The 27,851-nt window shown below is 40.2% G+C and overlaps 3 protein-coding genes across 6 annotated transcripts in view; 1 reads left to right on the top strand and 2 right to left on the bottom strand.

Moving 5' to 3' along the window:
* LOC144685616 (uncharacterized) overlaps positions 1-27,147 on the top strand; it is a 60,027-nt gene extending 32,880 nt beyond the window's left edge. Inside the window, exons 8-12 of one of the 4 annotated variants that reach the window (XM_078550321.1) lie at positions 17,513-17,631; positions 24,195-24,351; positions 24,434-24,498; positions 24,623-24,650; positions 27,016-27,147. In XM_078550321.1, coding sequence (XP_078406447.1) covers positions 17,513-17,631; positions 24,195-24,351; positions 24,434-24,498; positions 24,623-24,643 — 362 coding nt within the window. In that variant the 3' untranslated portion in view covers positions 24,644-24,650; positions 27,016-27,147. Of the gene's footprint in view, positions 1-17,512; positions 17,632-24,194; positions 24,352-24,433; positions 24,499-24,579; positions 24,651-24,818; positions 25,114-27,015 lie in introns of those variants that run through there. The other 3 variants (XM_078550319.1, XM_078550318.1, XM_078550320.1) reach the window with 3 other exon arrangements.
* Positions 6,605-15,367, bottom strand: LOC144686087 (kelch-like protein 13). The gene is made up of 3 exons (XM_078551244.1): positions 14,324-15,367; positions 7,790-8,042; positions 6,605-6,681 (listed from the first exon to the last, which is right to left on the bottom strand). The coding sequence occupies exons 1-3, from the start codon at positions 15,365-15,367 to the stop codon at positions 6,605-6,607; spliced, it is 1,374 nt and encodes a 457-aa protein (XP_078407370.1).
* Positions 25,020-27,851, bottom strand: part of man1b1b (mannosidase, alpha, class 1B, member 1b) — a 53,158-nt gene continuing 50,326 nt past the window's right edge. The window contains exon 14 of the mRNA XM_078550322.1: positions 25,020-27,337. Coding sequence (XP_078406448.1) covers positions 27,137-27,337 — 201 coding nt within the window. The 3' untranslated portion in view covers positions 25,020-27,136. The remainder of the gene's footprint in view (positions 27,338-27,851) is intronic.

Genomic DNA, 27,851 nt, shown 5'->3' with positions numbered 1-27,851 from the left:
ATTAAAACAATTGCAATAAGTTGATTATTGAAGTGCGTGTAGTGCAATCTGCACTGTCATTTCAGAATGGCATAAATGTCAAATGCGGAATTTATCTCTCAACCTCCTCCAGATGTGCAGGCTTCAATGATTTGGTGTTTCCTTTATAAAAAATATCACTTAGCTGTGGTACTCAGAACCTATTTTATTATTAAAAGTAAAACAATAAAGAACAATTATATACAACTCTTTTAAAAGAAGTAACTGTTTATAAATCAAACTCCTTGCAATAAGTCATCAGATTTCAGTGTTCCTTTGAGCATTCTTCAGAGAGAAGTATGCAGTAGGGCCATGCAGTGGTTAGTATTAGGAACATTTATTTTCCTATTTGACCGAGATTGGGTATGGAGTGTGAAATTTTGAAGTTTGTGTATGATACAAAATTTGGCAACATAACTAGCAAGCAGGATTGTAGCAGACTTCAGGAGACTATAGACAGACTTGTGAAAAGAGCACATACCCAACAGATGCAATTTAATATGGATGTGTGAAGTGATGCACTTAACAAAAAAAGTATGGACATGGAGTATAATCTAAATGGTAGCTTTTGGAAGGGGTACAGAGTAGAAGGACTTAGGACTGCATATTTACAAACCTTTAAAGGTGGCAGGGCAAGTTGAGGTGGTGGTTAAAGTGTATGGGATATTTGGCTTTGTAAACAGGGCATTAAATACAGAAACAAGGAAATCCTGATGAATCTTTACAAATCTCAGGTTGGGCTCAGCTGGAGTATTGTGTACAATTCTGGGCATCACAATTTTAGGAAGGATGTCTAGGTCTTGGAGAGGGTACAGAAGACATTTACCAGGCTGACACCAGGACTGAGATACTTCAGTTATGTGGAAAGATTGGAGAAGCTTGGATTGTTCTCCTGAGAGCAGAGAAATTTAGGTGGAGATCTATTAGGGGTATGCAAAATTGAGAAGTTTTGATAGAGCCAGTAGGGCACACTCCTGGTAAGTGGGTAAGTCAGCAGAGATCATGGATTCAAAATAATTGACAGAAGAACTAGATGGAAAATTAGGAGAAATCTTTTCATGTGGGAACACACTATCTGAAAGAGTAGTGGAATCTGATCCATAGGAACTTTAAAAAGCATTTGGGCGTGTACTTGAGAAGACCAATTTGCAGCATTTAAGGGATAAGGTGAGTTGTGGGACCAAATTGGACAGTTTAAACAGCTAGCTCAGGCGCAATGGTCTGAATGCTGTAAGATTCTGTGATTCTATAAAGAGTTTTAACTGGGAAAATGAAGTTCTATCATTGACACTCAACATTGGTGAGACCAAAATGATAAAACACTGTCTCAATTTCATTGCTGATTCTTCCCCTGCTGGAATTGATGAAAATGAAAATCTTTTATTTCTTGGGATGAACTCAGCAAAGTACTTAGCAAACAGTATACATATCATCAGAGGCATTAAAACAGTGAAAAATAACCCTTTATTCTGTGGAGTTTAAACAGAGTTCACATTTTCAATATCTGTTTAATAATGTGCTGATCTAGCGCAAAAGATGTTGCAGATGTCAGATTTTGTAAATTATTTTATTCATTGTAATTTGCCATTCATTGTTTAGGGGAGACATGACCAATAATGGTTTTGTAATGTCTTGTGATCCATTGCCAAATGTAATGGTTATAGAATTCCAAATTACTCAGGACTGCATACATAGTGTACTCTTGCTTTTTGTAACTGTGTATACATGTATTTTACCTTGCCTTATGCTGTAAAACCAGCAGCTTCACAGACAATAGCAGTCATGTGTTGTTAGTCAAATCTCACATCGCAGTTAATTTCAGAGATTTTATTAACAAGGAAAATATCTTGATTTATAGCTTGATTTTCAGGAAATTCATGCTGAGAACGTAACTTGTACATATAATCAACTCTACATGAGCACAAACGTTTGTAGACAAAAGGCAAGCTACTAGCTTTTTTACATGGCTTTGCAATCCTTAGTATGTGTAGTTTAATTTTTGACTTTTGTATTGTGTATATGTTAATCGGTGACAAATAGATTGAGGGTTGAACTTTTTTTTGTTCCAAGAAGTGGATGTGTGCACTCCTCACTTTTTAATTTGCGTAAAATCTCTCCAGAAAGTTTAACCATGCAGGCAGCATGGTCCATCAGAGGCAGAGGTAAGGCACCTGCTCTTCCCCACCGTCTGGCTTCTGGATCATAGATAAAAACACTATCCTTTTTGGTCATTTGGCGGATGGACCCCCCACCAGTGATGTACAGTTTGGAATTGTGCACAGAGGTGCTAAATTGACAGCAGTCGAAAGGTGATACCTTAAGTGTAGTCCACTGGTCAGCTACAGGGATGTAATACTCTGTTTCATTTACGTGAAACCACTCATCTGACTGGAAGAAATTAATAAATTTCAGTTAAATTGCAAAAGTTAACATTACAACATTTGTTTCATTGTAATTAACATGTCACCTCCCCCTCACAGTATTAAGTAGTGCATAGATTGAGACATCTATTTCTGTGGAATTTGGATTAGGAAATAGCAGTTTGTCAATGTTCTTTAGAAGTTCCTAGATTGAACAAATAGATCACCGAGGTATATTCTTGGGCTGGGCTGCATTAGTACATAAAATAGTTGTTCTGCGTGTTTTCTTGGTACCTGAGTTTGAGTCTATCTGTGTGAAAGAGAATTTTTTTGATTTAAAATTTACTTATGAATTTTAATTCTTCTGTAGATAACATAGCTAAATTATTTTTGTTTCTGTTCCTATCTCTAGAATTTGTTACCAATTTAGTAATGTTTGTAGTTTTCTGTTTATCCACTATTGCAATGTACTCTGTCCCCATTTCTGCACATAATCTCCCAAGCTGGCTGAGCTGACACAAAGAACTAACATTGTAGGAAATGATGATTCCCAGTATTTGAATACTTGGACACACCTGGCTATCTGCCAGTTGGGTAACTTAATTGCTATAACTGCATTATTATTATTTTATGCTGACCTATGTGGCAGTGTTATGGTTCAATTAAAGCAGTGTGTTTTTAGTAATCCCCTCTTACGCAGTGTAAAGCTACATGCTAAAACAATTGTTTGAGAATTTGTACCCAAAATGTTAAAAAAAACAGTTATTAACTTTGGTAGTGAAGGTTTGGGATTGAGTGCAATTGGGGAAAGGTGGCCCCAACAGTTAAGCTATATGGGCAAAGGCTGACAAGTAATATGTAAAAATGATTTAAATGTCATTTGCATATTAGAATTGTTAGCTTAACGAAATGTGGTTATTTGGGCTAACAGCCTTTTTTCCTTTATAGCTGCTTTGATGACTTGAGGCCAGTGCCTTTGAGGTGCCATACCTCAGGTATGGTGCGCAGCTAAAGATACAAGGCTTTTAATTATAATTAGCTTGCACTTAAATGTACTGTCCTCCAAGTCGTCAATAATTGCCATCAAACATAAATAGTTTGGGTGTTAGTCAAATAATGCTGTGGTCGTAAGCTGAAAAGCTCATGTTTTTTGTATAAGTTGACTTATTTGAAAACAAAGTATAACGGTTGGCTTTTTCTGTCATGGTGCTATTGTATAATATTGCCTATCCTTTTTACTAAAATAAAGAGAAGCTGCAGTTTAGTAATCTCTGGATGAATACCACTATAATGACAACACCTTGTATAATTTTGTATTTTTTGAACATGATATAAATGAGATCTGGTGACAGTGACATTATGATGGCACCAATAACAGTCCATAATCCATCCAGCAGTATAGTGTGCTTCCATCTTATTATTTTAAATAGTTAATATTTAATATAAGCAGGCCTACAGGATCTCATTGATTCCCAAGGGCAAAATCTTCGGGTCGGTGAGCGGGGGCGGGCCCCGCTTGCCGACGCATAAAACGACGTGCGTCCCGACGTCACCACACGTCATTCAGATATTTAGTTCGGCGGGCGCGCACCAGAGTCGGCTGCACGCCTACCAAACTGTCAAAGGCCTATTAAGGCCATTTAAATTCCAATTGAAATAATTAACTTAGGTGCTGGCCCAACCTTAAGTTTGGCGGGCAGGCGAAGAGCCCAGGCGGCTTTCGCATTTATCATGAAACCTCATCCATGAGCAGGACGAGGTTTCACGACGGTTTTAAATCATTAATAGAAATTTTCAATAAAATTCATAGACATGTCCTTGCTCATGTGACATTGTCACATGAGGGGACATGTCTTTAAATTTTTTTTTCCTTTATTAAAATTTTTACAAATCAAAAGTAGTCTCCCTGAGGCAGCAGGCTTCGCCTCAGCCTACACCCCCCGCACGCACAGGGAGCGCACAGCGCTTCCAGATGCGTGTCACGCTGGATGGGCCTTAATTGGCCCGCCCACGTAAAATGGCGGTGCGCAGCCCGCTCCCGCCCAACACCCCCCCCCCCCCCCCCCCCCCACACCGGACGGGGAGAAAAGTCTCCCCCGAAAGGTTTTGATTATGCATTCGCTATTTTCATCAGTTTTAGTCAGTTTCACTGTAAACCACGGGCAGAGCCCAATTGCTTGTCAATTTCTTTTCACAATTTGGTACTGCCTAATATATTGGTAAATGCTCTTAGAAAGGTTTCTTGGTATTGCTACAGGAGTTGTAATTAAAGCTGTAACCACACTGTTGACCGGTTTATAAAAAAATATTTAAATTTAAAGTTAACAACACGAAGTTTTAAAATTTTTCTTACTGAGTTTAAAGTCCTTCCTCCTACACAGAATATTTTGTCTCCAATAGTAGCCATGCCATGGTCACAACGGGCAAATGTCATGGACTGGTTAATGATCCATCGTTGCAGCCTTGGGAGGTAGCTGTGCAGATCTTTTCCAGCTTTTCCAGCTGAGAATCCACCTGACGGTAGTGATAATATAGCTAAATATATATGCTGTTAAAATTCACATACTCTGTTTTGAAATAAACAATTACATATAGTTCTTGCAGAATACACTGTTGCCTGAACATATGGTTTCAGACATCATCTAGTGTATTGTTCAGATTAGAATAGAATGTCACAGCACAGAAGAGGATTAATTCACTTTTTTATTCTGTTATGGCATGTAAGCATCGCTAGCAAGGCAAGCATTTATTGCCATCCCTAATTGCCCTTGGAAAAATGGTGGTGAGCAGCTTTCTAGAACCACTGCAGTACATCTAGTGCAGGTACACCCACAGTGCTGTTACGAAAGGAGTTCCAGGATTTTGATCCAGTGACAGTGAAAGAACAGCAATGTAGTACCAGGTCAGGGTGCTGTATCACTTGGAGGTGAACTTGCAATTGGTGATGTTTTCATGCATCTGCTGCCTTGTCCTTCTAGGTAGTAAGAAGTCAGGGGTCTGGAAAGTGCTGTCAAAGAAAGCACGGTGAGTCGCTGCAGTGCAACTTGCATATGGTGCATCGGCGGTGGAGGGAGTGAATGCTTAAGGTGGTGGGGTGCCGATCAAGCAGGTTGCCTTGTCCTGGATGAAAAACTTACTGGGAGTAATGCAGAGTCTAATGCAGCAGTTTCTCATTTGTGGGTTCTCTTGATGGCCATTGGCAAGCAGATGCCAAGTACCCATGCATATATGTGAAAACTGAGTCACTAGGGCCAACTATCTTAACATTGAACTGATAAGCAGTACTATAAAAAGTCAAGGAGTGGGTCCCAAAATGAATAGGGTTGTGGAAAAATAAATTGATGACCTTTCACCAGAGTTCTTCTGATCTCTTCCAAAAACCTGATCTTGAACTTGATATTGTTGCCCAGAGCTGTGACTGTGAGCTAAATTTGATTTTGTAGTCTGATCAAGTTTAGTGTATTTAATTTCCCTGGACACGTCATTACTGTTTATTTAGCTTTACTGAAGGACTTTTTAATATAACCTCTAGTGATTTCTAATCAGTTTTTCTTTATGAAATTTGTCATCTTGTTTTCCAAAAACATGAAGGATTACTTAAGTAGAATTTATATTAGGCTTTTTGTTTTATATGATGGGCAAGTGACAGAGACATGATAACAAAAGGCAAAATACTACAGATGTTGATAATCTGTAACACAATGCTGGAATCATACAGCATTTAAACAATACAGATGTTAATGTTGTGGGCCCTTCTAAACTTAAAGAAACTCAAAGCTGGGAGAAGCTCTTAATACAGTCAGAAAAAAGTGGTGGGGGTAGGTTGGGCAGGTGGAATTTAAAAATAGATGACAATTTTGAGCTGAATTTTGGAACAGATTGCTGTACCTTAGTCCAGTAATAGGCAGAAACAGCCAAGGCATTAAAGAGACATAATGTGTAAATTAAGCTACAACATGGGAGGCCTGAGGAAACAGAAATATGGAAAACCTGGGGGTTGGTTACAGGGGAAGAAAAAGTGAAAATTGGATCTCGTTACGGTCTGAAGTTACTGAAGCAATTGTTCAGATCTAGAGGGTATAAGGTGCCCAGGAGATAGATAAGATACTGCTATTGAAGCTTGCATCAAGCACCCATTTTCTTGTACCAGAGGGTGGGAAATGAACTGATGAGGGTCGCATTTTCCCACAATCTCCACTCAAGTGTAACCTTCAGGCAATGGCGGCTCATTTCTTGCCATACAACACCATACCATCCATCAATTCCAGCTTGCAGGAGAAGCGGATGGGGACTGAGCAAAGCACTGAAAGAGACATAAGCAGGAGTTGATACAAAGAGAAATAGCAGCAGGTAAGACCATATTCTCCAGCTAACCATGTGGAACACCACAAGACATTAACAAATCATACTACTTTTATTTATTTAGCACCTTTTTAATTTTGTAAAAGTATTTCATGGTGCTTCACAGGAGCATAATCAGACAAAATTTGACACTGAACCATATGAGATATTAGGATGAGGTGACCAAAATGTTGGTCAGAGAGGTTTTAAGATCCATCTTAGAGGAGAGAGGGTTTTAAGGAGAGAACTGCAGAGTTTATTTCCTAGGCGGCTAAAGTTAGAGCATCAATGGTGCTGCAAAGGAAACCTTGTATGCACAAGGCTAAAATCAGAGTTCTTGAAATGCTTTATGGAGAGAAGAAGTTACAGAAATGGGGAGAGGCAAGGGATTTGAATGCAAGGATGAAAGTTTTCAATTTGAGGTATTGCTGGACCAGGAACCAATGTAAGTAACAATATAAAACCTTTTTACTGTGTGCTATATAAGTACCTCTACATAGTCAGTGCATAACTGTAGTGACCAGTTTGTTAAATGTTAATCATTGAGGGTTGATTAACTAAACTGAAATTTCTGTTTTTGCAGTTGGAAGACTTGCGCTTGGTCGTATCACTGTAATAACTGATGTTTGTATTCAGCTTTCCATAGAAATGACATTTTTTTAAGCTGGTGCACTCAATTGTATTTATTGGCTAGTTAAATACTATTCCAAGCAACACTGCTGTTAGAAGTTTAACTTTCTGCAAATTGTCCTTTTTTTCCCCTTCTCTTTTCTCTTCTCAAGCGTATCTCAGACATGTATTAGCAGGCAACCTACGCAATGCATATGGATGTGTTGCTGTTATACTAGAATATGTACAAAAATGTTCCTATCAATGGTATCACTAAATATCCTCCCTCACAATGTTTCTTTTAATGCAGCTTATTTTATTAGTAGGGTTTGGGGTTGCGATGAAGTATTACTTCTGGCAAAAGTCAGCATAAGAACTCAACATTTTAAGATGAAAGTTCTCAAAATACCACTCTTCCAAATATTACGTACAGTTGCTTTTTTCATTTCCTCTGTCCTTACCTGAAATATACAGAATGCCTTTATGTACAGCCCCAGCGTGGTCTGCTACCACTACTGGGAAAGGTGCTACAAACTCCCACTTGTTCTCTTCAGACTTGTATTCTTCCACTGTATTTGTGAGGTTCCCTAAAAGTGTCCCTCCTGCCACAGAAATAATGTTTTCTAAAACTACATCCACATAAAATCGCGTGCGCCTTTCCAGCATGCCAGCAACCTGAAGCCATGAGCTATTTCTTGGATCAAACCGATAAACCTGGGGAAAGAAAATAAACTAAGCGTGATCATTGTAATAGCTGAACTTTTTGATTTTTCTGAAGTATATGCTGACAGGGAACCTGACCATGGAAGAGTAACTGATATTCAGAAAATTAGCTTATTAATACCACATCACGTCAATAAATATTAACACTATCAAAGCAGTCTGCAATTTACTGGTAAGCTTTTGACATTTTTGTTTCATTTACACAGTTTTCTTGTTAACCCCCTGGGTTGTATGTTATTTGTTTTACGTTTACCAATTTTCTTGCTTTCTCTTTTCCAAAAATGCAAATGGACATCACAGCTGTGTCTCATCCTAATCTCATCATGTAGCCACACACACGCATTTTGCATCAGGAATGTATCTGATAATCAAGATGACAAACCCATTGTGGATTTTCACCAAGATTGTTTCAATTGTTAGTCATTGAAGGGCTGAGATCAATTGATTCAATAGTGACCAGGAATCAAGCCTGAGCCTTTGATCTGTATGACACTGCTTCTAACTGTAAACCTGCTAACAATCTGGGGAGATTTCATCCCTCTTATTTTCCTCCATTACACCCTGTCTCTGACACTACTCTTTGGTTGTACATCATTTTGTAAACTTGACAGAGGGCAACCTGTTCATTAACATTGTCCTGCAAATCTATCTTTAGGGAAGTGTCAGGGTGATTCCATGTCCTCATGCTTTTTTAAGAATGTTTGAAAAGGGCTTTTAAGAGTTTGCATCAATTGTAAAGGAATCAATTGCAATGTTCTTGGATAATCGGAAATACTGGTTCATGTGACCTGGCAGTAACAACAAGAAGGAAGTTAAGAAAGAAGCCATGTAGCTGATAGACACAAAGGAGAGCTACAGACACAAAGAGCTACAAAGCAGAGGAACTTGAGGATGAAGGTAATCATTGCACAATGCAGACATAAAGTGAAAGCAGACCCAGACAGAAACAGGAACACAAAATTCTTCTGTGGAGAAGAAACAAATTACTCTCCGGAAGAGGTCAGTTGTGCTGTTTGGCAGAAAAGGAGACAGGAGCTCTTGGAGGTACTGTCTGAGTTGGCTAAAAAGGTCTAAAACCTTGAAAGCTGTGTGAATGGCTCTGAGGTGTTTTCCCGGAAGTGGCCAAACCATGAACCAGGGTGCTATTGGTTGGTTAAAAAGGAACTCTGGAAATTTACACCATCAGGACTTCTGTGGTCTGAGGGGGAGAGGATTTGTTGTGGAACACTGTCGATACGTAATGACATACATGCTGAAGGGGAGTGCTTATGATTGTGTAGGACATATTTCTGTTGTGTCGACTATTTAAAGTTTAAAAAATAGCATTGACTATTTTTATTCGAAGCATCTTAATCCTTGTTTAATTTACATTCTGAGTCATGTTAAAGTAAAAAGTTACATAAAGTGAAATCTTGTTGGTAATTTCTTCCTTTGAGGATCATTTAGTAAATTTGGTTATTTTGGTTTACGGTTTCCCCAAAGGGATCATAACAGTACCTACCACGTTTTGTTGAAATCAGTCTATTAGTTTTCAAGATGTATTGTTTGTGGACAAACAGACTAACAAACGGATGAAAACGTTACCTCCTCCTACCTACAGTGGCGGAGGTAATAAGTACATGGGTGCATGCATGTGTAACTAGTTTATATTGATACATTCCCTGCTATTATAGCAACACATAAGTGTGAACTTGAATATAATTTCTAGTGAAACACTGAAATTTGGAGCATCTTCAAATTAATAAACTGATTTGATACCACACAGTTGACTCTTCTACATAAATTCAATACCGCACAGATTTTATCTTCCTTCTTGGTTTTACCGGTGTAGAAATATTTCTTTCTTTGGACTGCAATGCATTTTGTCTTTCCGTAGCATTTTACTGCCAAATCAGTACTTGGACAAAGCAATGTCAAACATTGGCAATGAACTCTTGATAATACCTTCCTATAATTCTGTAGGGAAGCTGGTTCCTCAAGTTGATGTTCTACAATTTGTGGTGGCTAGATTTGTTGGCCAGAATTTTTAGAAGTAAGCAGCTCGGCTATATTGCACATGTGGCAACGTTTTGTTTTACCACAGGAAGGTCTAGTTATTGGCTCAGCATAGACTAAACTCGGGTTTACTCAGTCTGTGCTGAGTGTTAGGGTGGTATTTAAGGGAGTGCCAAAGTGAATCAATTGTCTTTGATTGCAACCTCATGACTCCTACTGGAAAATGCACATATGTGGATGTCAAATGTGCTTTAAGATCCTACTGAACTGTGATACCCATTATGCTTCAGGTCTGCTGTCAGTGTGGAAGTCTGTCACACGGAGGAAGCAAGAAGGTACGGGTGAGGTAGCTGAGGATATCTAGCACCTGTAAGCGTCATCGCACTAAGGGGAGGGAGAGGAGAAAATTGTGGGTTGTGGGACTAGGGTGAAGTAAGTTGGGGGAATGAAAGGATTTTTAAAAATCAATTTTTGAGAAATGCCTAGCTTTGCCTGGATATCTGTCTTTGTAGTTTAACTTGCAGTAGACCATGGCTATAAATTGAATCGTTTTTTTCTTTAAAAAAGTGCAGCTAATGATGCCAAGTTTTTAAATGTTTCTTGTAGCATCAATTTAGAAATATTTGTTATAATGGAGACAAAACAAAGAACTCCGCAGTTTGTGTGTCCTGGCAATGACATTTGGTCATACTACGTTTTGGATACAGAAGCAAATGGAGGTCAGCAAATCTGAGCTCCAGTAAGTGACTTCATAAGCAAGGCTAAACCAGATAACAGCTTAGATTCATATGGGGCCAGAACTTCTGAGGAGTGGCAATCACAGTTAGATTGCCACTCTGCTGCTTTTTATTTACCTTAGGTGGGAGCTGCACACTTTTCGCCCGACCTTCCGACTCAGGCCTGCTAAGAAATGTGCAGCATACTGGCTCCTGGGAATCCGCTGTGCAGTGCAAGAGAGTTGGGGGATATGAAACCGTCGCAATTTTATGGCACTGGATAAGTTTAAAGGTTCCAGCCAATTTGAGAAGCCAGGGAGAATGTAAGTGTATAAGGTCAGTGGGTAGGATGGGTTGAGGAGAGGTGGGGAGGTGGGGTGCTTAGGTGATTAGTTGGGTTGGAAGGGTAGTCGGGTCCAGTGGAGGATTAGGGGCGTCACTAGTATAGTTACCCAGCAGTTAGAAGTGATTTTAATCCTTATAACTTTTCTGGGGTAACTGTTCTGCTAAGAGACTCAGAACTATCCAAAGTCTCTGATTTAAATTGGAGTTTCAGATGATTCCCAGTGCAGGTTAATTGCCCATGGAAGGCTGAACTTCCCAGGCAATTCCTGCACAGTCCACGCATGAGAACATCTGGGGGGGTCCCCAAGCACACCTTCTCGGGTACCTCCTGGATACGACCCCTGGGGGAACGGAAGTTTTGGGCCATTGTGTCAGAGTGAGATGTGCAGAGGTTCAAGCTGATATTGAGCTGAGGAGTTTTGGAAAGTGACTGAATGTCAAGGAGGCAGGTTTTGACGATGATTTTGAAGGCAGGAGGAAGAAAAATGATGCTGGAAAGAGGTGGGTTAGAAGAATGCAAAGGAAGCCATACTTGGAAGAGTAGAAATCATGGTGCTGGAGAAGGTTATTGAAGTACAGAAAACTAAGGCTATAGAATGATTTGCAGATGAGGCTAGAATCTTTGAATTTGATGTGTTGGGAGATGGAAAGCTAGTAAAGACAATGGAGATGAGGCAAGGTAATGGTGGCAATGTGGAAGAGATAAAAATAAGTAAGTTTACTCATGAATAATATGCTAAGTTTTGACGCTATGCTTAAATGGCGGTGACTAGTGGGGTACTGCAGGATTCAGTGCTTGGGCCCCAGCTATTCACAATATATATCAATGATTTAGATGAGGGAACCAAATGTAATATTTCCAAGTTTGCTGACAACTCGAATGTAAGCGATGAGGAGCGTGTTAGGAAGCTTCAAGGTGACTTAGACAGGTTGAGTGAGTGGGCGAATACATGACAGATGTAGATAAGTGTGAAGTTAACTGCTTTGTTAGGAAAAACAGAATGGCAGAGTATTATTTAAATGATGATTGGGAAATGTTGATGTACAAAGGGACCTGGGTGTCCTTGTACACCAATCACTGAAAGCAAGCAAGTATGCTGGTGCAGCAAGCAGCTAAGGTGGCAAATGATATGTTGGCCTTCATTGCGAGAGGACTTGAGTACAGGAGCAATGATGTCTTACTGCAGCTGCACAGGGCCTTGGTAGACCACACCTGGAGTATTGTGTGCAGTTTTGGTCTCCTTACCTAAGAAAGGATATACTTTCCGTAGAGGGAGTGCAGCGAAGGTTCACCAGACTGATTCCTGGGATGACAGAATTGTTGTATGAGGAGAGATTGGGCTGACTAAGCCTCTATTCACTGGAGTTTAGAAGAATGAGAGGGGATCTCATTGAAACATATAAAATTCTGACAGGGATGGACAGACTAGATGCAAGGAGGATGTTTCTTCTGGCTGGGGGTCTAGAACAAGGGGTCACAATCTCAGGATACAGGGTCGACCGTTTAGGACTGAGATGAGAAACTTCATCACTCAGAGGGTGGTGAACCTATGGAATTCTGTACCACAGAAGGCTGTGGAGACCAAGTCACTGAATATATTTAAGAAGGAAATAGATTCCTGGACTCTAAAGACGTCAAGGGGTATGGGGAACGCACAGGATTAAGGCGTTGAGATAGCGGATCAGTTATGATATTGAATGGCGGAGCAGGCTACAAGGGCTGAATGACGTACTCCTATTTTCTGTTTGTTTTTGGCAGGAGGATAACAATCAAATATGGTTACAGAGAGGTGACACTTAAATGTCTTTAGTATCCATATGTGTCAAAATAGTTGTGGCCAGCATTGCAAGTGTCGAAATCTCAGTCAATAATTAATTATTAATTGTTTTCACTCAAAATTAGTTGCAACTGAAGTGAAACAAATCAGTGTAAGTTACATTGAATGTACAACACAAGAAGCACCAGTGGGCACTGACTCCAGGGCACCACTTCTGCCAGTCTGAGATCCTTCCCTGAAATCAAACTGTTTTGCAGCCATCTTTCAATCCGTTCTGCCACCTAGCCCTTGACTGCATGTACCTTGATCTTTGTCTTAAGCCTTGTGAAAAGCCTCCTGAAAGCATGCCTCTTGTAATCAACTCATAAGGAGACATTCAGTTATCCTAGCATCATACTCTACTAAAGATGCCCCCTTTTAAGAAGGGCACAACTAATAAAATCACAAAAAAGATAAATGTATCAAATTAAATGTTATAACTATTATCCATTATACCCTCTAGTCCCTGACAAGCTCACTGCTCATGGAAAACCTCAGGTCTGCCAGTGGACACTGCTTCTTCTCCAAGGCCACCTGGGTGCGGACAAGAGAGGTAGGCAGCCAGATTGACCATTCCAATGAGCTGTGTCCACCTTGGACATGTGGGTGGTCACTTTGCAAGATCCAGAAGCAGACTCAGAAGGAAATCCTTTCACTTGGCTGCCAGTGCCACCGCCTCCACACCAGGTGGTTAGACATCCAGAGCATAGAACCAAAGTGCAGACATACTTTCAGATGTAAAAACAAAAAACTACTGCGGATGCTGGAAATCCAAAACAAAAACAGAATTACCTGGAAAAACTCAGCAGGTCTGGCAGCATCGGCGGAGAAGAAAAGAGTTGACGTTTCGAGTCCTCATGACCCTTCAGCAGAACTGAGTATAGTTAGGAGAGGGGTGAAATATAAGCTGGTTTAAGGTGGGGTGGGGGGGGTGGTTGTAGGGACAAGCAAGCAGTGATAGGAGCAGATAATCAAAAGATGTCACAGACAAAAGGATCAAAGAGGTGTTGAAGGTGGTGATATTATCTAAGAAATTAGCACATTTTCTTAGATAATATCACCACCTTCAACACCTCTTTGATCCTTTTGTCTGTGACATCTTTTGATTATCTGCTCCTATCACTGCTTGCTTGTCCCTACAACCACCGCCCCCCCCCCCCCTCAACTTCTCTTCCCCCCCCCCCCTTAAACCAGCTTATATTTCACCCCTCTCCTAACTATACTCAGTTCTGCTGAAGGGTCATGAGGACTCGAAACGTCAACTCTTTTCTTCTCCGGCGATGCTGCCAGACCTGCTGAGTTTTTCCAGGTAATTTTGTTTTTGTTTCAGATGTAACCCTTGCAAATTTCTGGTAATGATTTTTAAAAAGTCACTATTAATGCAAGTTGAAGAATATACCTCATTTGATGGGTGGTTTCCAGTGGCATCGAATCTGTTTTGTCCACCTATAACAAATACAAAATTATTCACAACCACTACCCCATGATTGTATAAAGGAACAGGCATTTCTCCAAGTTTTCTCCAACAGCTGCCAGTGTCATCAGCAACCCAAATATCACTGCAAACATTGTTATTTGTTGTGCGGCCTCCAAGGATCAACATACTTTCAGAGTTTGACCGAATCCGTGTATGCTCGGACGGCAGTATGGGCTGAGCATATAACCGAGAATGGTAACTAAGTGCTTCCTGGAGGTACTTGTAACATTGGGAATCAGTTTTCATAATTGAGATTTCTTGAACATATTTCTGTAAATCTGTAGCTGAAATGAGGCCAAATCGAATCCTTTTCAGGACATAAGCTGCATCTTTCAGCCTGTTCTTATCGTGATATAACCATTTTGTTGCATAATTAAATAGTTCCAGTTCACTGTACTCTTGTATGTCATTGTTCTGTAGAATATTGCACAGAGTTGTTTTGTCCAGTTCCACCAGATGACAAGGATTGTCTAGTATATATCTGTAGCGCTGATCCAAATACAAAAATGCTTTTTGTTTTAACTCCTCGGGTCCAAATTTTTGAGTTATTTTAAAGATATCCAAGCAGTTTCTCTGGTTGAGATGGTCTTCAAGGAATCTAAAGCATAGTTTGATTGCATCCTGAACCAATAATCTCTCTGCAGCTTTTAATACATCTTCAATGGTTTCTAAAGTAAGCTCTAGTCTGTTTGAATAAATAAAATCCAACACGTGCTTGAGTCCTCTTGCAGTGACATTCAACTTGATAACTTTAGTATGTTGGCTCTCTAATAATAATTTGCAGTAACTACTCACAGATGCTAGAATGACTTTGTGTGCAGGAAAGGTGACTCCTTCAGCCTCCAACATAATGTCGCACAGAATGTTCCTTATCCGTAAATTGAGGAGCTCTTCAAGTAACCTACAAGGATAGGTGTCTGAAACAAGTGGTTGGTGCTCCACACTGCAGTGGAAACTGGCCGCCATGTTTCTAAGGTAGATACAGATTCCTTCTGTAGAGTTCTGGTTTCTAAGTTTGCTTCCAATTGTTTCTTTTGTTACAAGCTCCAACTTGGTAGAAAGCAAACACCGTGTCTCATGCTGTAGTGTACTGATCCTTTATAAGTTCCAGTGTCTTAAAAACGAAATGTCTGTAGTGTCCACTAACTTTAGTCATAATAGTGAAGATCTCGTCAGACTGCATACTTTTGCAAAGATTGTTTGATTATTGACCATGAGAGTGCCAGTTACAAACAACGTTCAGTAAATGTTAAGTAGCCCTGAAGTCTTTCAAAAGTAAATGTTTAATTATTTTCAGTTTACTTTTACACTTTGATATGTTGAATCATTTTGTTAAAGTATATGTTAAACTACAATTATGGTGCTTAACTCACAACAATCCTGCTGCTGGCTCTTGAAGTTCTGTAATCCTTAGAAGCTATTCTTTGTTGCTTACATTGTGTTTCCTTTCTGCTTCATTAATCTGTAGTTATGGAGATGTTCAGCTAGTAAAGGTGTTGAAAGTGCACCATTATACAAGAACTGAGTTGCCTTTGTTCCCAGTTGTTTGTTAATAGCCAGTGGTCCGGCATTACAACACTAAATGCCGTTAGGTTATCTGTGTGACAACATGGGCTCACTGCTTTCTTCTTCATGCTGACCTTTTTGGTATAGTGACCAGAGTGGAATGTTTTCTAACTTGCTGCTTGGTTTCAATAGTGCTTTATCTCATACAGTTATAAAAATGTCAGCTGGACTTGCCTGGACATGCCCAAATGTTTTAACTCTACAAATGAAATGCTATCAGAGTTCAGGTGTACATCATATGACCAACGCAATTTGTTTTCAGCATTCCATAAGTTTGTTTATGGATGTCAAAAATACCTGTTTAATGTTTTTACAAATAAAAGGAGTTTGAATCATGTGCAAAGAATCCTTGCTACTTGTTAAAGAGCAGTGTTTATCAATTGAAGTGCCGCCAGAAAGGGGCTGCAGTAAACCTAAATGGTTTAATTTATCTCTGGCTGAATGCAAAATTATTCTGGTTTACAGATCTCTTTAGATTTCTGTCAACCTTTTGCCCAGATAGATATTTGGATTTACATATCTATTTTGATCATTTGCAAATTTCTGGGTTTTTTGAGCAGACTATCAATGTAAAAGGAACCCTAAAAATCATTCATAAAAAATGAAATGCTGGAAATACCCAGCAGTTCTGGCAACATCTGTGAAGAGAGAAACAGAGCTAACATTTCCGGTCTGTGACCTTTCATCGGAAAAATCAGTTTTTGTTTCTGTTTGTCCAATTTTTGGCATTTTTTTCTTTTATATTGGTACAGGATTCACAATAAAATATCAAAACTAGGTTACTCGAGCTATTCCAGTGGCTTCAAAAACATTACATTCTAAAGTGAAAATGAAGTTCAATTAGACTTAATGCTGTTTTCAAAGTTTTTCCTGGTGCCACCCCCTTCCTACCTGCTGGTTTGAGACTTGGCCTTTTCAAATAACTGCCAGCTTTGCTATTAATTTAATAATCTTTATGTTGAAAACTGTACAGCTCAGAACTTGGATATCTGGAACTTTAACATGTGTAAGGAATCAGCATTTTAGCAATACAATGTATTTGCAATAATGAAGTTCCTACAGTATAGGATAAAGTTGATATAACATGCATTGTTCATTGTTAATATATTCAAATATGCTGTATTTGTGGTGATCAAATCTGTCAAATTATATAAGACTCCCTGATTTTTACTGTTATGTGAAATTCTGGGAGCTTATTGGTTTTCAGGAGGTTCATATCTTAATTGCATAGAACACTGTACTTAAGCTTATATTTTTATCACCAAGGCAAACTTCTGAAAGATTAGTTAGAAAAGGAAGATTTACTTAGTTCGACTAATGATTGAAGCTTCTCAAGTTTGTTGTACAGTATAATCAACATTGTAAATGGCTGTAAGACTGAAACCCAGTTGTGTGGTTAACTGTCACTGGCATTTGAGATGTTGGTGATTTGCAAATTGGCAGAGCTGTCAATTACAAATAAAATGGTCAGTTGAAGAAGTTATTAAGTGAAGTAAATGTTACCAATTATACACTTTTTCAATGTTTGAATACTTTATTTAACAGGTATGTTTTATAATTCAACCGGGAACAAAAAATGCTTTGATATCTATACTGAGTACATACATTGTTCCGATCCGACAGGATGTGGTTTGGGCTCTGCAAGTCAAGCATGGGATTTTCAGGTACCAGCACTTTATGTATTTATGAAACTTACTGTGCAACTTTTCTTAAACAGTTTTTGAGGGCTCTTCCCAATTTAATGTAGCATATTGTGCAATGTACAGTGTGAAATATTAGTCATGTAGAAGTGGAGATTGAACACTTGGAATTTTTCATGATGTTGTCACAGTGGGTGAATTTGGGGGTAGATTTTAACTCTTGGTGGCTGTCTGGGGCAGTGCACTGGGCTACCTACCCAACCCTACTGTATAGCCCAAATAGGTGTCCCTGTGCAACTTACTGTCTTTGGGCTAGTGCAATATTTTGTAGCAAAGTTTCTGATTCAGGTGATTGCAATGGCAAGAGCCCGAGGCAGCAGCGGCCATGATAATTCTTATGGAACTAGGAGGTTCACTCCTGCTGCACAAAAATGTGTATTAACCTTTCTTTGAGCCCTTTTCTTTATTCACTTTGAACTTAAAAAGAGGCAATATAAAAATGTTGCAATTTTAAAGAGGTTGCAGAAATGGAGACATGGGGTGTACATACACAAGTCTTTGAAAGTGCCTGGACAAGTTGAGAAAACTATTTTAAAAGGCATACGGGATCCTTGGCTTTGAGTAAACAAAAAAGCAAGAACATTATGCTAAACCTTTAAAACACTTGTTAGGTCCCAGTTAGAATATTCTAAACACAAAACAATGGGAAGGTTGTCAAGTCCTTAGAGTGGGTTGCAGAGAAAGTTTACCAGAATGGTACCAGAGATGATGGACTTCAGAGACTAGAGAAATTAGGGTTGTTCTCTTTAACCAGATGATTACGGAGAAGGTGTTCAGGTGCTAGAAGTGTGATAATTTGGGGGTGGATCCTCACATTCTGGTGATCTTCGGCAGCACTCGTTTCAGTTCGACTAAGTTGGCAGCCGTCTGAAGTGTTTGGTTGTTAGCTAGTAGCACTTATCAAGTCTCAGGGACATTGAGGTATGCATGCACACATTTGCCTTTTCAGATAAGGCCTATTTTGAAGATCTTTTAATAAGCCGCCTTTGTCTTAGTCCTGATTTTGACTGTCTAGCTTTATATGGGAACAATTTACTTCTCAAAAGAGTTATCACAGTTCAGCAGTTCTAAGAAAAGTAAAACAAAAACAGAATTACCTGGAAAAACTCAGCAGGTCTGGCAGCGTCGGTGGAGAAGAAAAGAGTTGACGTTTCGAGTCCAACATGACCCTTCAACAGAACTGAAGTATAGTTAGGAGAGGGGTGAAATATAAGCTGGTTTAAGGTGGGGGGGCGGGGGGGAGAGAGAAGTTGAGGGTGGGGTGGTTGTGGGGACAAGCAAGCAGTGATAGGAGCAGATAATCAAAAGATGTCACAGACAAAAGGATCAAAGAGGTGTTGAAGGTGGTGATATTATCTAAGAAAAGTGCTAATTAAGAATGGATGGCAGGACACTCAAGGTACAGCTCTAGTTGGGGTGGAGTGGAAAGACTAACAAGGTATTAGTTGTAGATTTAAAAATAATGGAAATAGGTTGGAAAAGAAGAATCTATATAAATTATTGGAGAAAAAAAAACACAAGGGAGGGGGAAGAAACGGGGTGGGGATGGGGGGATGGGGAGTTTAAGATCTAAAGTTGTTGAATTCAATATTCAGCCCGGAAGGCTGTAAAGTGCCTAGTTGGAAGATGAGGTGCTGTTCTTCCAGTTTGCGTTGGGCTTCACTGGAACAATGCAGCAAGCCAAGGACAGACATGTGGGCAAGAGAGCAGGGTGGAGTGTTAAAATGACAAGGGACAGGGAGGTTTGAGTCTTTCTTGCGGACAGACCGCAGGTGTTCTGCAAAGCGGTCGCCCAGTTTGCGTTTGGTCTCTCCAATGTAGCGGAGACCGCGTTGGGAGCAACGAATGCAGTAGACTAAGTTAGGGGAAATGCAAGTGAAATGCTGCTTCACTTGAAAGGAGTGTTTGGGCCCTCGGACGGTGAGGAGAGAGGAAGTGAAGGGGCAGGTGTTGCATCTTCTGCGTGGGCATGGGGAGGTGCCATAGGTGGGGGTTGAGGAGTAGGGGGTGATGGAGGAGTGGACCAGGGTGTCCCGGAGGGAACGATCCCTACGGAATGCCGCCAGGGGGGGTGAAGGGAAGATGTGTTTGGTGGTGGCATCATGCTGGAGTTGGCGGAAATGGCGGAGGATGATCCTTTGAATGCGGAGGCTGGTGGGGTGATAAGTGAGGACAAGGGGGACCCTATCATGTTTCTGGGAGGGAGGAGAAGGCGTGAGGGCGGATGCGCAGGAGATGGGCCGGACACAGTTGACGGCCCTGTCAACGACCGTGGGTGGAAAACCTCGGTTAAGGAAGAAGGAGGACATGTCAGAGGAGCTGTTTTTGAAGGTAGCGTCATCAGAACAGATGCGATGGAGGCGAAGGAACTGAGAGAATGGGATGGAGTCCTTACAGGAAGTGGGGTGTGAGGAGCTGTAGTCGAGGTAGCTGTGGGAGTCGGTAGGCTTGTAATGGATATTGGTGGACAGTCTATCATCAGAAATTGAGACAGAGAGGTCAAGGAAGGGAAGAGAAGTGTCAGAGATGGACCATGTGAAAATAATGGAGGGGCGGAGATTGGAAGCAAAATTAATAAAAAAATTTCCAGGTCCCGACGAGAGCATGAAGCAGCACCGAAGTAATCATCGATGTACCGGAGAAAGAGTTGTGGGAGGGGGCCGGAGTAGGACTGGGACAAGGAATGTTCCACATACCCCATAAAGAGACAGGCATAGCTGGGGCCAACTACCCATAGCCACACCTTTTATTTGGAGGAAGTGAGAGGAGTTAAAGGAGAAATTGTTCAGTGTGAGAACAAGTTCAGCCAGACGGAGGAGAGTAGTGGTGGATGGGGATTGTTCGGGCCTCTGTTCAAGGAAGAAGCTAAGGGCCCTCAGACCATCCTGGTGGGGGATGGAGGTGTAGAGGGATTGGACATCCATGGTGAAGAGGAAGCGGTTGGGGCCGGGGAACTGGAAATTGTTGATGTGACGTAAGGTGTCAGAGGAATCACGGATGTAGGTGGGAAGGGACTGGACAAGGGGAGAGAGGATGGAGTCAAGATAACGAGAAATGAGTTCCGTGGGGCAGGAACAGGCTGACACGATCGGTCTGCCAGGACAGTTCTGTTTGTGGATTTTGGGTAGGAGGTAGAAGCGGGCCGTCCGAGGTTGGGCGACTATCAGGTTGGAAGCTGTGGGAGGAAGATCTCCAGAGGAGATGAGGTCAGTGACAGTCCTGGAAACAATGGCTTGATGTTCTGTGGTGGGGTCATGGTCCAGGGAGAGGTAGGAGGAAGTCTGCGAGTTGATGCTCAGCCTCTGCGAGGTAGAGGTCAGTGCGCCAGACAACAACAGCACCACCCTTGTCAGCGGGTTTGATGACAATGTTGGGGTTGGACCTGAGAGAACGGAGTGCAGTAAGTTCAGAGACAGATTAGAATGGGTGAGAGGAGCAGAAAAATTGAGATGGCTAATGTCACGCCGACAGTTCTCAATGAAAAGATCAAGAGAAGGTAAGAATCCAGAGGGAGGGGTCCAGGTGGAGGGAGAATATTGGAGGTGGGTAAAAGGATCCGTTGAACGGGGAGAGGACTCCTGCCCAAAGAAATGAGCACGGAGGTGAAGACGGCGGAAGAAGAGTTCAGCATCATGCCGAGCCCAAAATTCATTGAGTTGAGGGCGTAAGGGTATGAAACTAAGTCCTTTGCTGAGCACTGAACGTTCAGCATCGGAGAGGGGAAGGTCAGGGGGTATAGCGAATACGCGGCTGGGGCTGGGATTGGAAGATGGGGTGGGGACGGAGGGACAAGCAGGGGTGGAGGGTCCCAGATGGGTGTTGGTGTCGATGAGTTGTTGGAGCTTGCGTTCCTTAGCACTTGAGAGAAAGAGAAAAAGTTTCTTGTTGAGGCGTTGGATGAGGCGAAGAATAAAATGAAACTGGGGGCACGTGCAGCTTTGAAAAAGGGTGCGGCTGGAGGGAGAGGTCGAGTGTGTTCATATGGCAGCGCATGGCACTGAGTGTGGATCTCAGAATGCGACGGGAACAGCAGTCTGAGAAAAGTAAGCAGTTTCCTATCAGAGCTGCTGCTCTCAAATGTCTCAATGCACGATAGACTAGGTTGCTCAGGCTTAAGCATGTGCACTTAGTCCACAGTGCGGCCGCATATGCATGCAAGACTGTTCCTGATGCCCCTCTATTTGGTGGGAGGAGCATCAGAGGTGCGTAAATGGCTGTAGATTCCCTTACCTAACAAGAAGCTAGCTCAACTTTCATGCCTACATAGTTGCCCTTATTTAAGTGAAAACTATTAGCCTTAGACCCACTCTTCTCCCTTTCATACTGGATATACAATTCATATTGTGGTCGCTGCGACCTTGGATGCCTTTACCCTGAGGTCCTTAATTAATCCTGTCAATTTGCACAATACCAAGTCTAATATAACCTGCTCTCTGGTTGGTTCCAGAACGTACTGCTCTAAGAAATATCTTAAATGCATTCTATGAACTCCTCATTCAGGCTACTGCTGCAAATCTGATTTTTCCAGTTTTTTTGTAGATTAAAGTCACCCATGATTATTGCTGTCCATTTATCACGAGCACCTAATATTTCTTCTTGTATACTTTGTCCTACCTTTTTGTTACTGTTTGGGGGGCCTGTAGACCAATCATACTAGTGACTTCCTTCCCCTATTATTTCTCACCTCCACACAAACCAATTCTACATCCTGATCTCCTGAACCAATGTCATCTCTAACTATTGCACCAATGTCATTTTAGTTAACAGTGCTAACCCTTCATCTAACATCTTCCTCCTCTTGGAGGTCATACACCCCTCAATATTCAGGACCCAATCCTTGTCATCTTGCAGCCACATCTTTGTAATGGCTATCAGATCATATTTATTCACTTCAATGTGCGCTATTAATAATAATCTAGAGTTTATATTATAACCTTTGAGGTTCTGCTATTCAATTTTGTACCTAGCTCCTCATACTCTTTGTACAGAACCTCTATCCTAGTTCTATGTCGTTGATACCTACATGGACCACAAGAACCAGATCCTCTCCCTCCCACTGCAAGTTCCCTTCCAGCCCAAAGCAGATGTCCCGAACCCTTGTACTAAGGCAGGCAACACAGCTGTCTGGACTTTCACTCATTGCTGCAGTGTGTCATTCCCTCTCTCTATACTGACCCCTACTACTACAACATTTCTTATGGCTCCCTATACCACAGTGCCATGGTCACTGCTCATCCAGCTTGCCCCGCTTTCGTCGAAACTGAGAACACCACTAACCTATTGAACAATTGCAGCGGCTCACACTCCTGCCATCTGGGGCCCCTTACCTGCCTCACTCTCAGTCATACCCTCCTGTCCCTGACCACTGACCAAATCAGAAAACCTAAGTGGCATGACTGCCTCCTGGTACAAAGCATCCAGGTAACTTTCCCCCTCCCTGATGTATCACAGAGTCTACAGCTAGAACTCCAGCTCAATAACTCTGAGCCAAAGTTCCTCGAGTGCAAACACTTACTGCAGATGTGTTTGTCCTGGATGACCATATTATCCAGGAGTTCCCACGTGCTGCAGCCTTGACACATCACCTCTCCTGCCATCCTTAATGTGTTTTAAATATTATTCACTTATTTATGTTGCTTTTTTATATATTTTATTAACTTTGCCACCAGTTGTATACTACTTTAAACCTTGAAAATAGAATTGACTTTAGACCTTAACTCACCAAAGAGCTAGCTCCTTTCCATGTAGAGCAAAAACCAATTCCTACAAGATGAGAAAGATAGAAAAAGGAAACAAACACCACCTCTCCCCCGCCCCCACACTCAGATTCCTGCTTTATTATTCATAAGAAACTTGTTGCATTTGCAATGCATTCATTGATGGTATAAGTAATAGGCTTTGTGAAGGCAATTCCCAGTTGGTAGTTAATGGGGCTCTTAACCCTAGAGTCACATTGGGCAATGACTTTATTTAATGTTTATTTATATAGTGAAGAATACATTAATTTGTAGAAAATATTGAACGTTAATAAATAATGCAAGATGGAGTATGCCTATATATTATGATGCTTCTGAGTCCTTTTGATGGCATGTGCAAAAAGTCCTATTTTAAAAAAAGCAATACTCTGATATAATGATGACCAACAAATGAACCAAACAGTTTGTGGAGCAGTAAATCCTAACATTGTTTTAGTTTACTGTCTAGTACCAGGTTTCAGTTTGTAACTCAACTTAATTTAGGATGTCTGTCTGATTGCAAGTGATAAGAGTCACTATCTGTGTATGCACAGGATGTGCTCCTCTGGTGTTGCAGTACAAATAAATGCAGCCTTTAATATGTGAAGACAATACCTTTCCTGCTTTAGAATTTTCAGCTCATTAATATGTCAATCGTAACCTACTCATTTTATCCTGCCAATAATCCTTGCCTATTCTCTGTTTTATCATCCTACATTTTAAGATGGAGAAAAGGGTTTAAGCAGTTGAAGTCTAACAACTTTTTCTTATCCTATTTGACATTTTTTATAGGCTTGTACAGAGATCAATCTGCTATATGAAAGCAACAATGACACAGATATGTTCCCTGCCATTCCGTTTACTGAAGCAATGAGGGAGAGTTATTGTCACAGTAAATGGGGTGTGTACCCAAGTCCAGAATGGCTAAAAATCCAATACTGGGGAGATGGTAATAGCACATTTTATTTTTCTTTACTGTTACTTTGGGTGTAATGAGTTTTAATTTAACCATGATGTTGTCGATATTGTAGATTACAAAGCCGCAAGCAATATAATATTTTCCAACGGTGACTTGGATCCCTGGGCAAATGGTGGTGTAAGTATCTACAGTGCTGATGACTAAAATAGAGATGAGTATGGTGCAAAACCAGTAATTATTTTTCCCTATGTGAAACAGATTCTCAATACTGTGAATCCTTCGGTGATTTCTTTCATTATAGAGGGAGCTGCACATCATCTAGATCTGAGGTGAGTGATAGGAGTTGCTGCAGTTAGTTGTTCCATGTTAATTATATAACATGGAGCACCTTGTTCAGCAAGCTTTAGGAGCTGTAAACATTTTTTTAAAGCTGCTAGCATTTATGTTGTTTAGGCACATTGTCAACATTAGGCTTTTTTCAATTTTTCCTCTTTCAGAGCTTCAAATGCTGCTGATCCACCATCAGTTACTGTAGTTCGTAAAATGGAATCAAGCATCATCAGAGACTGGGTGAAAAATCATCAGCTTCGTTTTGTTTAACACGAATCAGATGTTACATCTGATAATGTTGAACCAAAGATGTGTACAAGCAAAGGATGTTTTTTGTTGGCTGTGTTAACGTTTGAAACAAACTAATGTTGGAGAGACAAATAATTTTGTATTTGCACTGGTACTGAAAAAAATTTTATACAGTTGTCATGTTTTAAATGAAATAAACAATTTACAGAACAATTTTATTTACAATGTTTTTGAGAAAGGAAAAAAATAAGCAAAGGTCTGCTAACTGATCAAAATTACATCTAAAAACCCTGTCCAACATTTTATAACAGTACATTCACTGAAAGGAATGATAGATAAGGATCTACATTAAAAGCCATATTCTGAAGTATTTAAAGAAAATAGTTTTACATAAAGGGATGGACGTTCATTGGATAGCTCTACTAAGGAGCAAGCGCAGGCACAATGTTTTAAATGGTTTCCTGTGTTGTAAGTGCTGATGCAAGGAATCTAAATTGGGCTACTTCATATACTTAACCTTTCCGCCATAGGTGGAAAGTACATATGTACTGTTGATACGTCCATGGAGTTCACAAGGAAGTACATAATAGATCTGCATCCCCTATTTCAAGGGATCAGGACAGCATTCAGTAAATGCCCCGAAATCCTCCTTAGTTCACTGAAGAATTCAATGTATCTGCATTTCAAAAGCACACTTTTGATATTCCTTATCTGGATGGGTCTCAAGTTGTAGCCATTTAAATTATTTACTGGCACATAGCACTACCAGTGATCTTCTAAACTAATCTGTAATTACTGCCCAGTTTCTTTAAGTGCATTGTAAATCAAATCATTAAAAAGTAAAGGATTTCTGGACACAATCATCCATGCATTAAGAAACTGGATCAGATCATCATTTGCTACTGGTTGCACAAAATCTAGGGATCTAAACAACAGGCATTCGTACACACAAAATGATTGTGATCTAAAAGGCCATCAAATCAAGTTTTACAACAACTTCAAAGATTGAATTAGGTTACTGATTCTCAGACAAATTGCACAACTGAAATATTATGGCTCATTTCCTAAGTTATAACCGTGTTTACAATAGATTAAAATATTCTCATATTGCATCCTATTTGAATCCTTCCTCCATCAGCAACAGACCAACTTTCTGTAAAAGCTGCCTGAATCTTTAATTTGTACGATGTAGAGAAAAAGAAAATTCATCTACCAATGAAAAAATAAACCCTTTTAGACAACAGCTGCTATGGCAAAACACTTTGGAAATGTATTGCCAAATGATATTCATTCATGTATTTCAAATATAGCTGTAGCTCCACACCTGAAGCGTGGCAGAGAAAAGCACAATAAGCATTTTATTTACAGAAAAACAACCCTGGAAAGAGTGCTATTGGGTTAGAGGATATGCTGGGAAATAAAATCTAAACAGCAGCTGTGCTAACAGAATAAACTTAGTCCAATGGATTAGTCGAACTACCCTTCATAAGTAAACCAGCAGCCTACATAAATAAAGGTGGGACCCGCATTTTATCTTTTATCATATTTCACACTCCTATCCATTGAAATATTGTTATTAATATATTTACATAAACTTACCAGTATTTTAGACTATAATGGTCATGTGTGAATCCATTTTGATTGGTCAGTATTTTACCCAAGGAGAATATTAAATATATCAGTGACCATGGCAATTATGAGAATTCCACCCTTGTCAATCTAGTCTGTCTACAAAAATTGTTCTCCTATTTGTATTCAGACCGCTTAATAAATCTTTTAATATAAAAAAAATGGATGTTAAGATGTTAAATCTCAACTGACATCAAATCTTAAGACCCATTAATTTTGTAGAAGACATTAAATACACAAATGCCATTTTCCTTTGCAAAGACCTTTGTAGTATACAAACCCATACATACTCATCTGTTGGACTGAATTGGGCAAGCAGGAAGGAATCAATGAATGGACAGGAGGCAACGTGTGGTAAGCGAGTTTTGTAATGTAGAAACAGGCCATTTTGAGTGCAACAGTTCACGTAAATATTTGTTCCCTGGTTTATCGTTTTTGTTATGTTCACATTTTTTTACACATCTGTGTTGGTACGGACTTTCACAGTGATCGATACAAAGTAGAACAAAACCTCCTCCACATTGTGGTTATCTCCAGCTGATATCATAGATCCCACAACCAAGATGTGCCGTGTATTAGGACAACATTCAAATCATTCCAACATTCATCAGGTTGTCCATATTGGAAGAACATGTGCTTCAGTATTAAAAATATATTTGTCCAGGCTGATTAAGTTGAAATCATCAGAAAATAGAAGGAAGAAATACTTCAGTGTCTCTCCAAGGAAGAAGCTTTCCATTTTATCCCTGGGTTCAGGGTTCTCAGAACTCCTCACATTATTGATAGAAGTGTATCCTCCAGTATCTACCTGTGTAAAGTTACAAGCAACCAAATTGAAGGTGGCTGTAAAAAGCTCTACAATAAATTAATAAGTCATCTGCACTTATAGATAGCACCTTTTATGATTTCAAGACATCCCAAAATGAAATGCAGCCACTGCTGTAATAATAATGAAATAACACCAGATAATCTCTTTTAGTGGTCAGTTCAGGAATAAATATTGGTCTGAGCTCCCCTGCTGCTCTTTAAAAAGTGCTATGGATCTTTATGTCCACCTGAGAGGATAGAGGGTGCTTTGGTTTCATGTCTCATTGGAAAGCCATAAGACTAAGTCAGCCTTATAACACTGTAGAAGTTTCCACAGACTTGCATCTCTTTGCCTTCTCATCTCATCTCGTCTCCTTCACAACTTTCTCGTCCCAAAAGTAAGGGGTATTTAGAAACCTCTTAATGTCTTTTGACATTAAATGATGAGTTTTAGGAGTAAGTTTCATCATTTTAACACAATTTAATTTATGTATTTGTTATTTATATGCAATGTC

Source organism: Cetorhinus maximus, chromosome 10 (assembly GCF_964194155.1).
Source record: "Cetorhinus maximus chromosome 10, sCetMax3.hap1.1, whole genome shotgun sequence".
Classification (NCBI taxonomy): Eukaryota; Metazoa; Chordata; class Chondrichthyes; order Lamniformes; family Cetorhinidae; genus Cetorhinus; species Cetorhinus maximus.
The sequence above is the reverse complement of the archived record's forward strand: the minus strand, read 5'-3'. Positions and strand labels throughout refer to the sequence as shown.

Excerpts from the sequence above, each read along its gene's own strand:
- LOC144686087 (XM_078551244.1), bottom strand. The coding sequence starts at position 15,367 with ATGGCGGCCAGTTTCCACTGCAGTGTGGAGCACCAACCACTTGTTTCA. Across the intron at positions 8,043-14,323 it reads GAAACCACCCATCAAATGAG|GTTTATCGGTTTGATCCAAG; the intron begins GTATATTCTTCA and ends TTCTTTCCCCAG. Across the intron at positions 6,682-7,789 it reads AGGCATTCTGTATATTTCAG|TGCTTTGCTCAGTCCCCATC; the intron begins GTAAGGACAGAG and ends TGTCTCTTTCAG.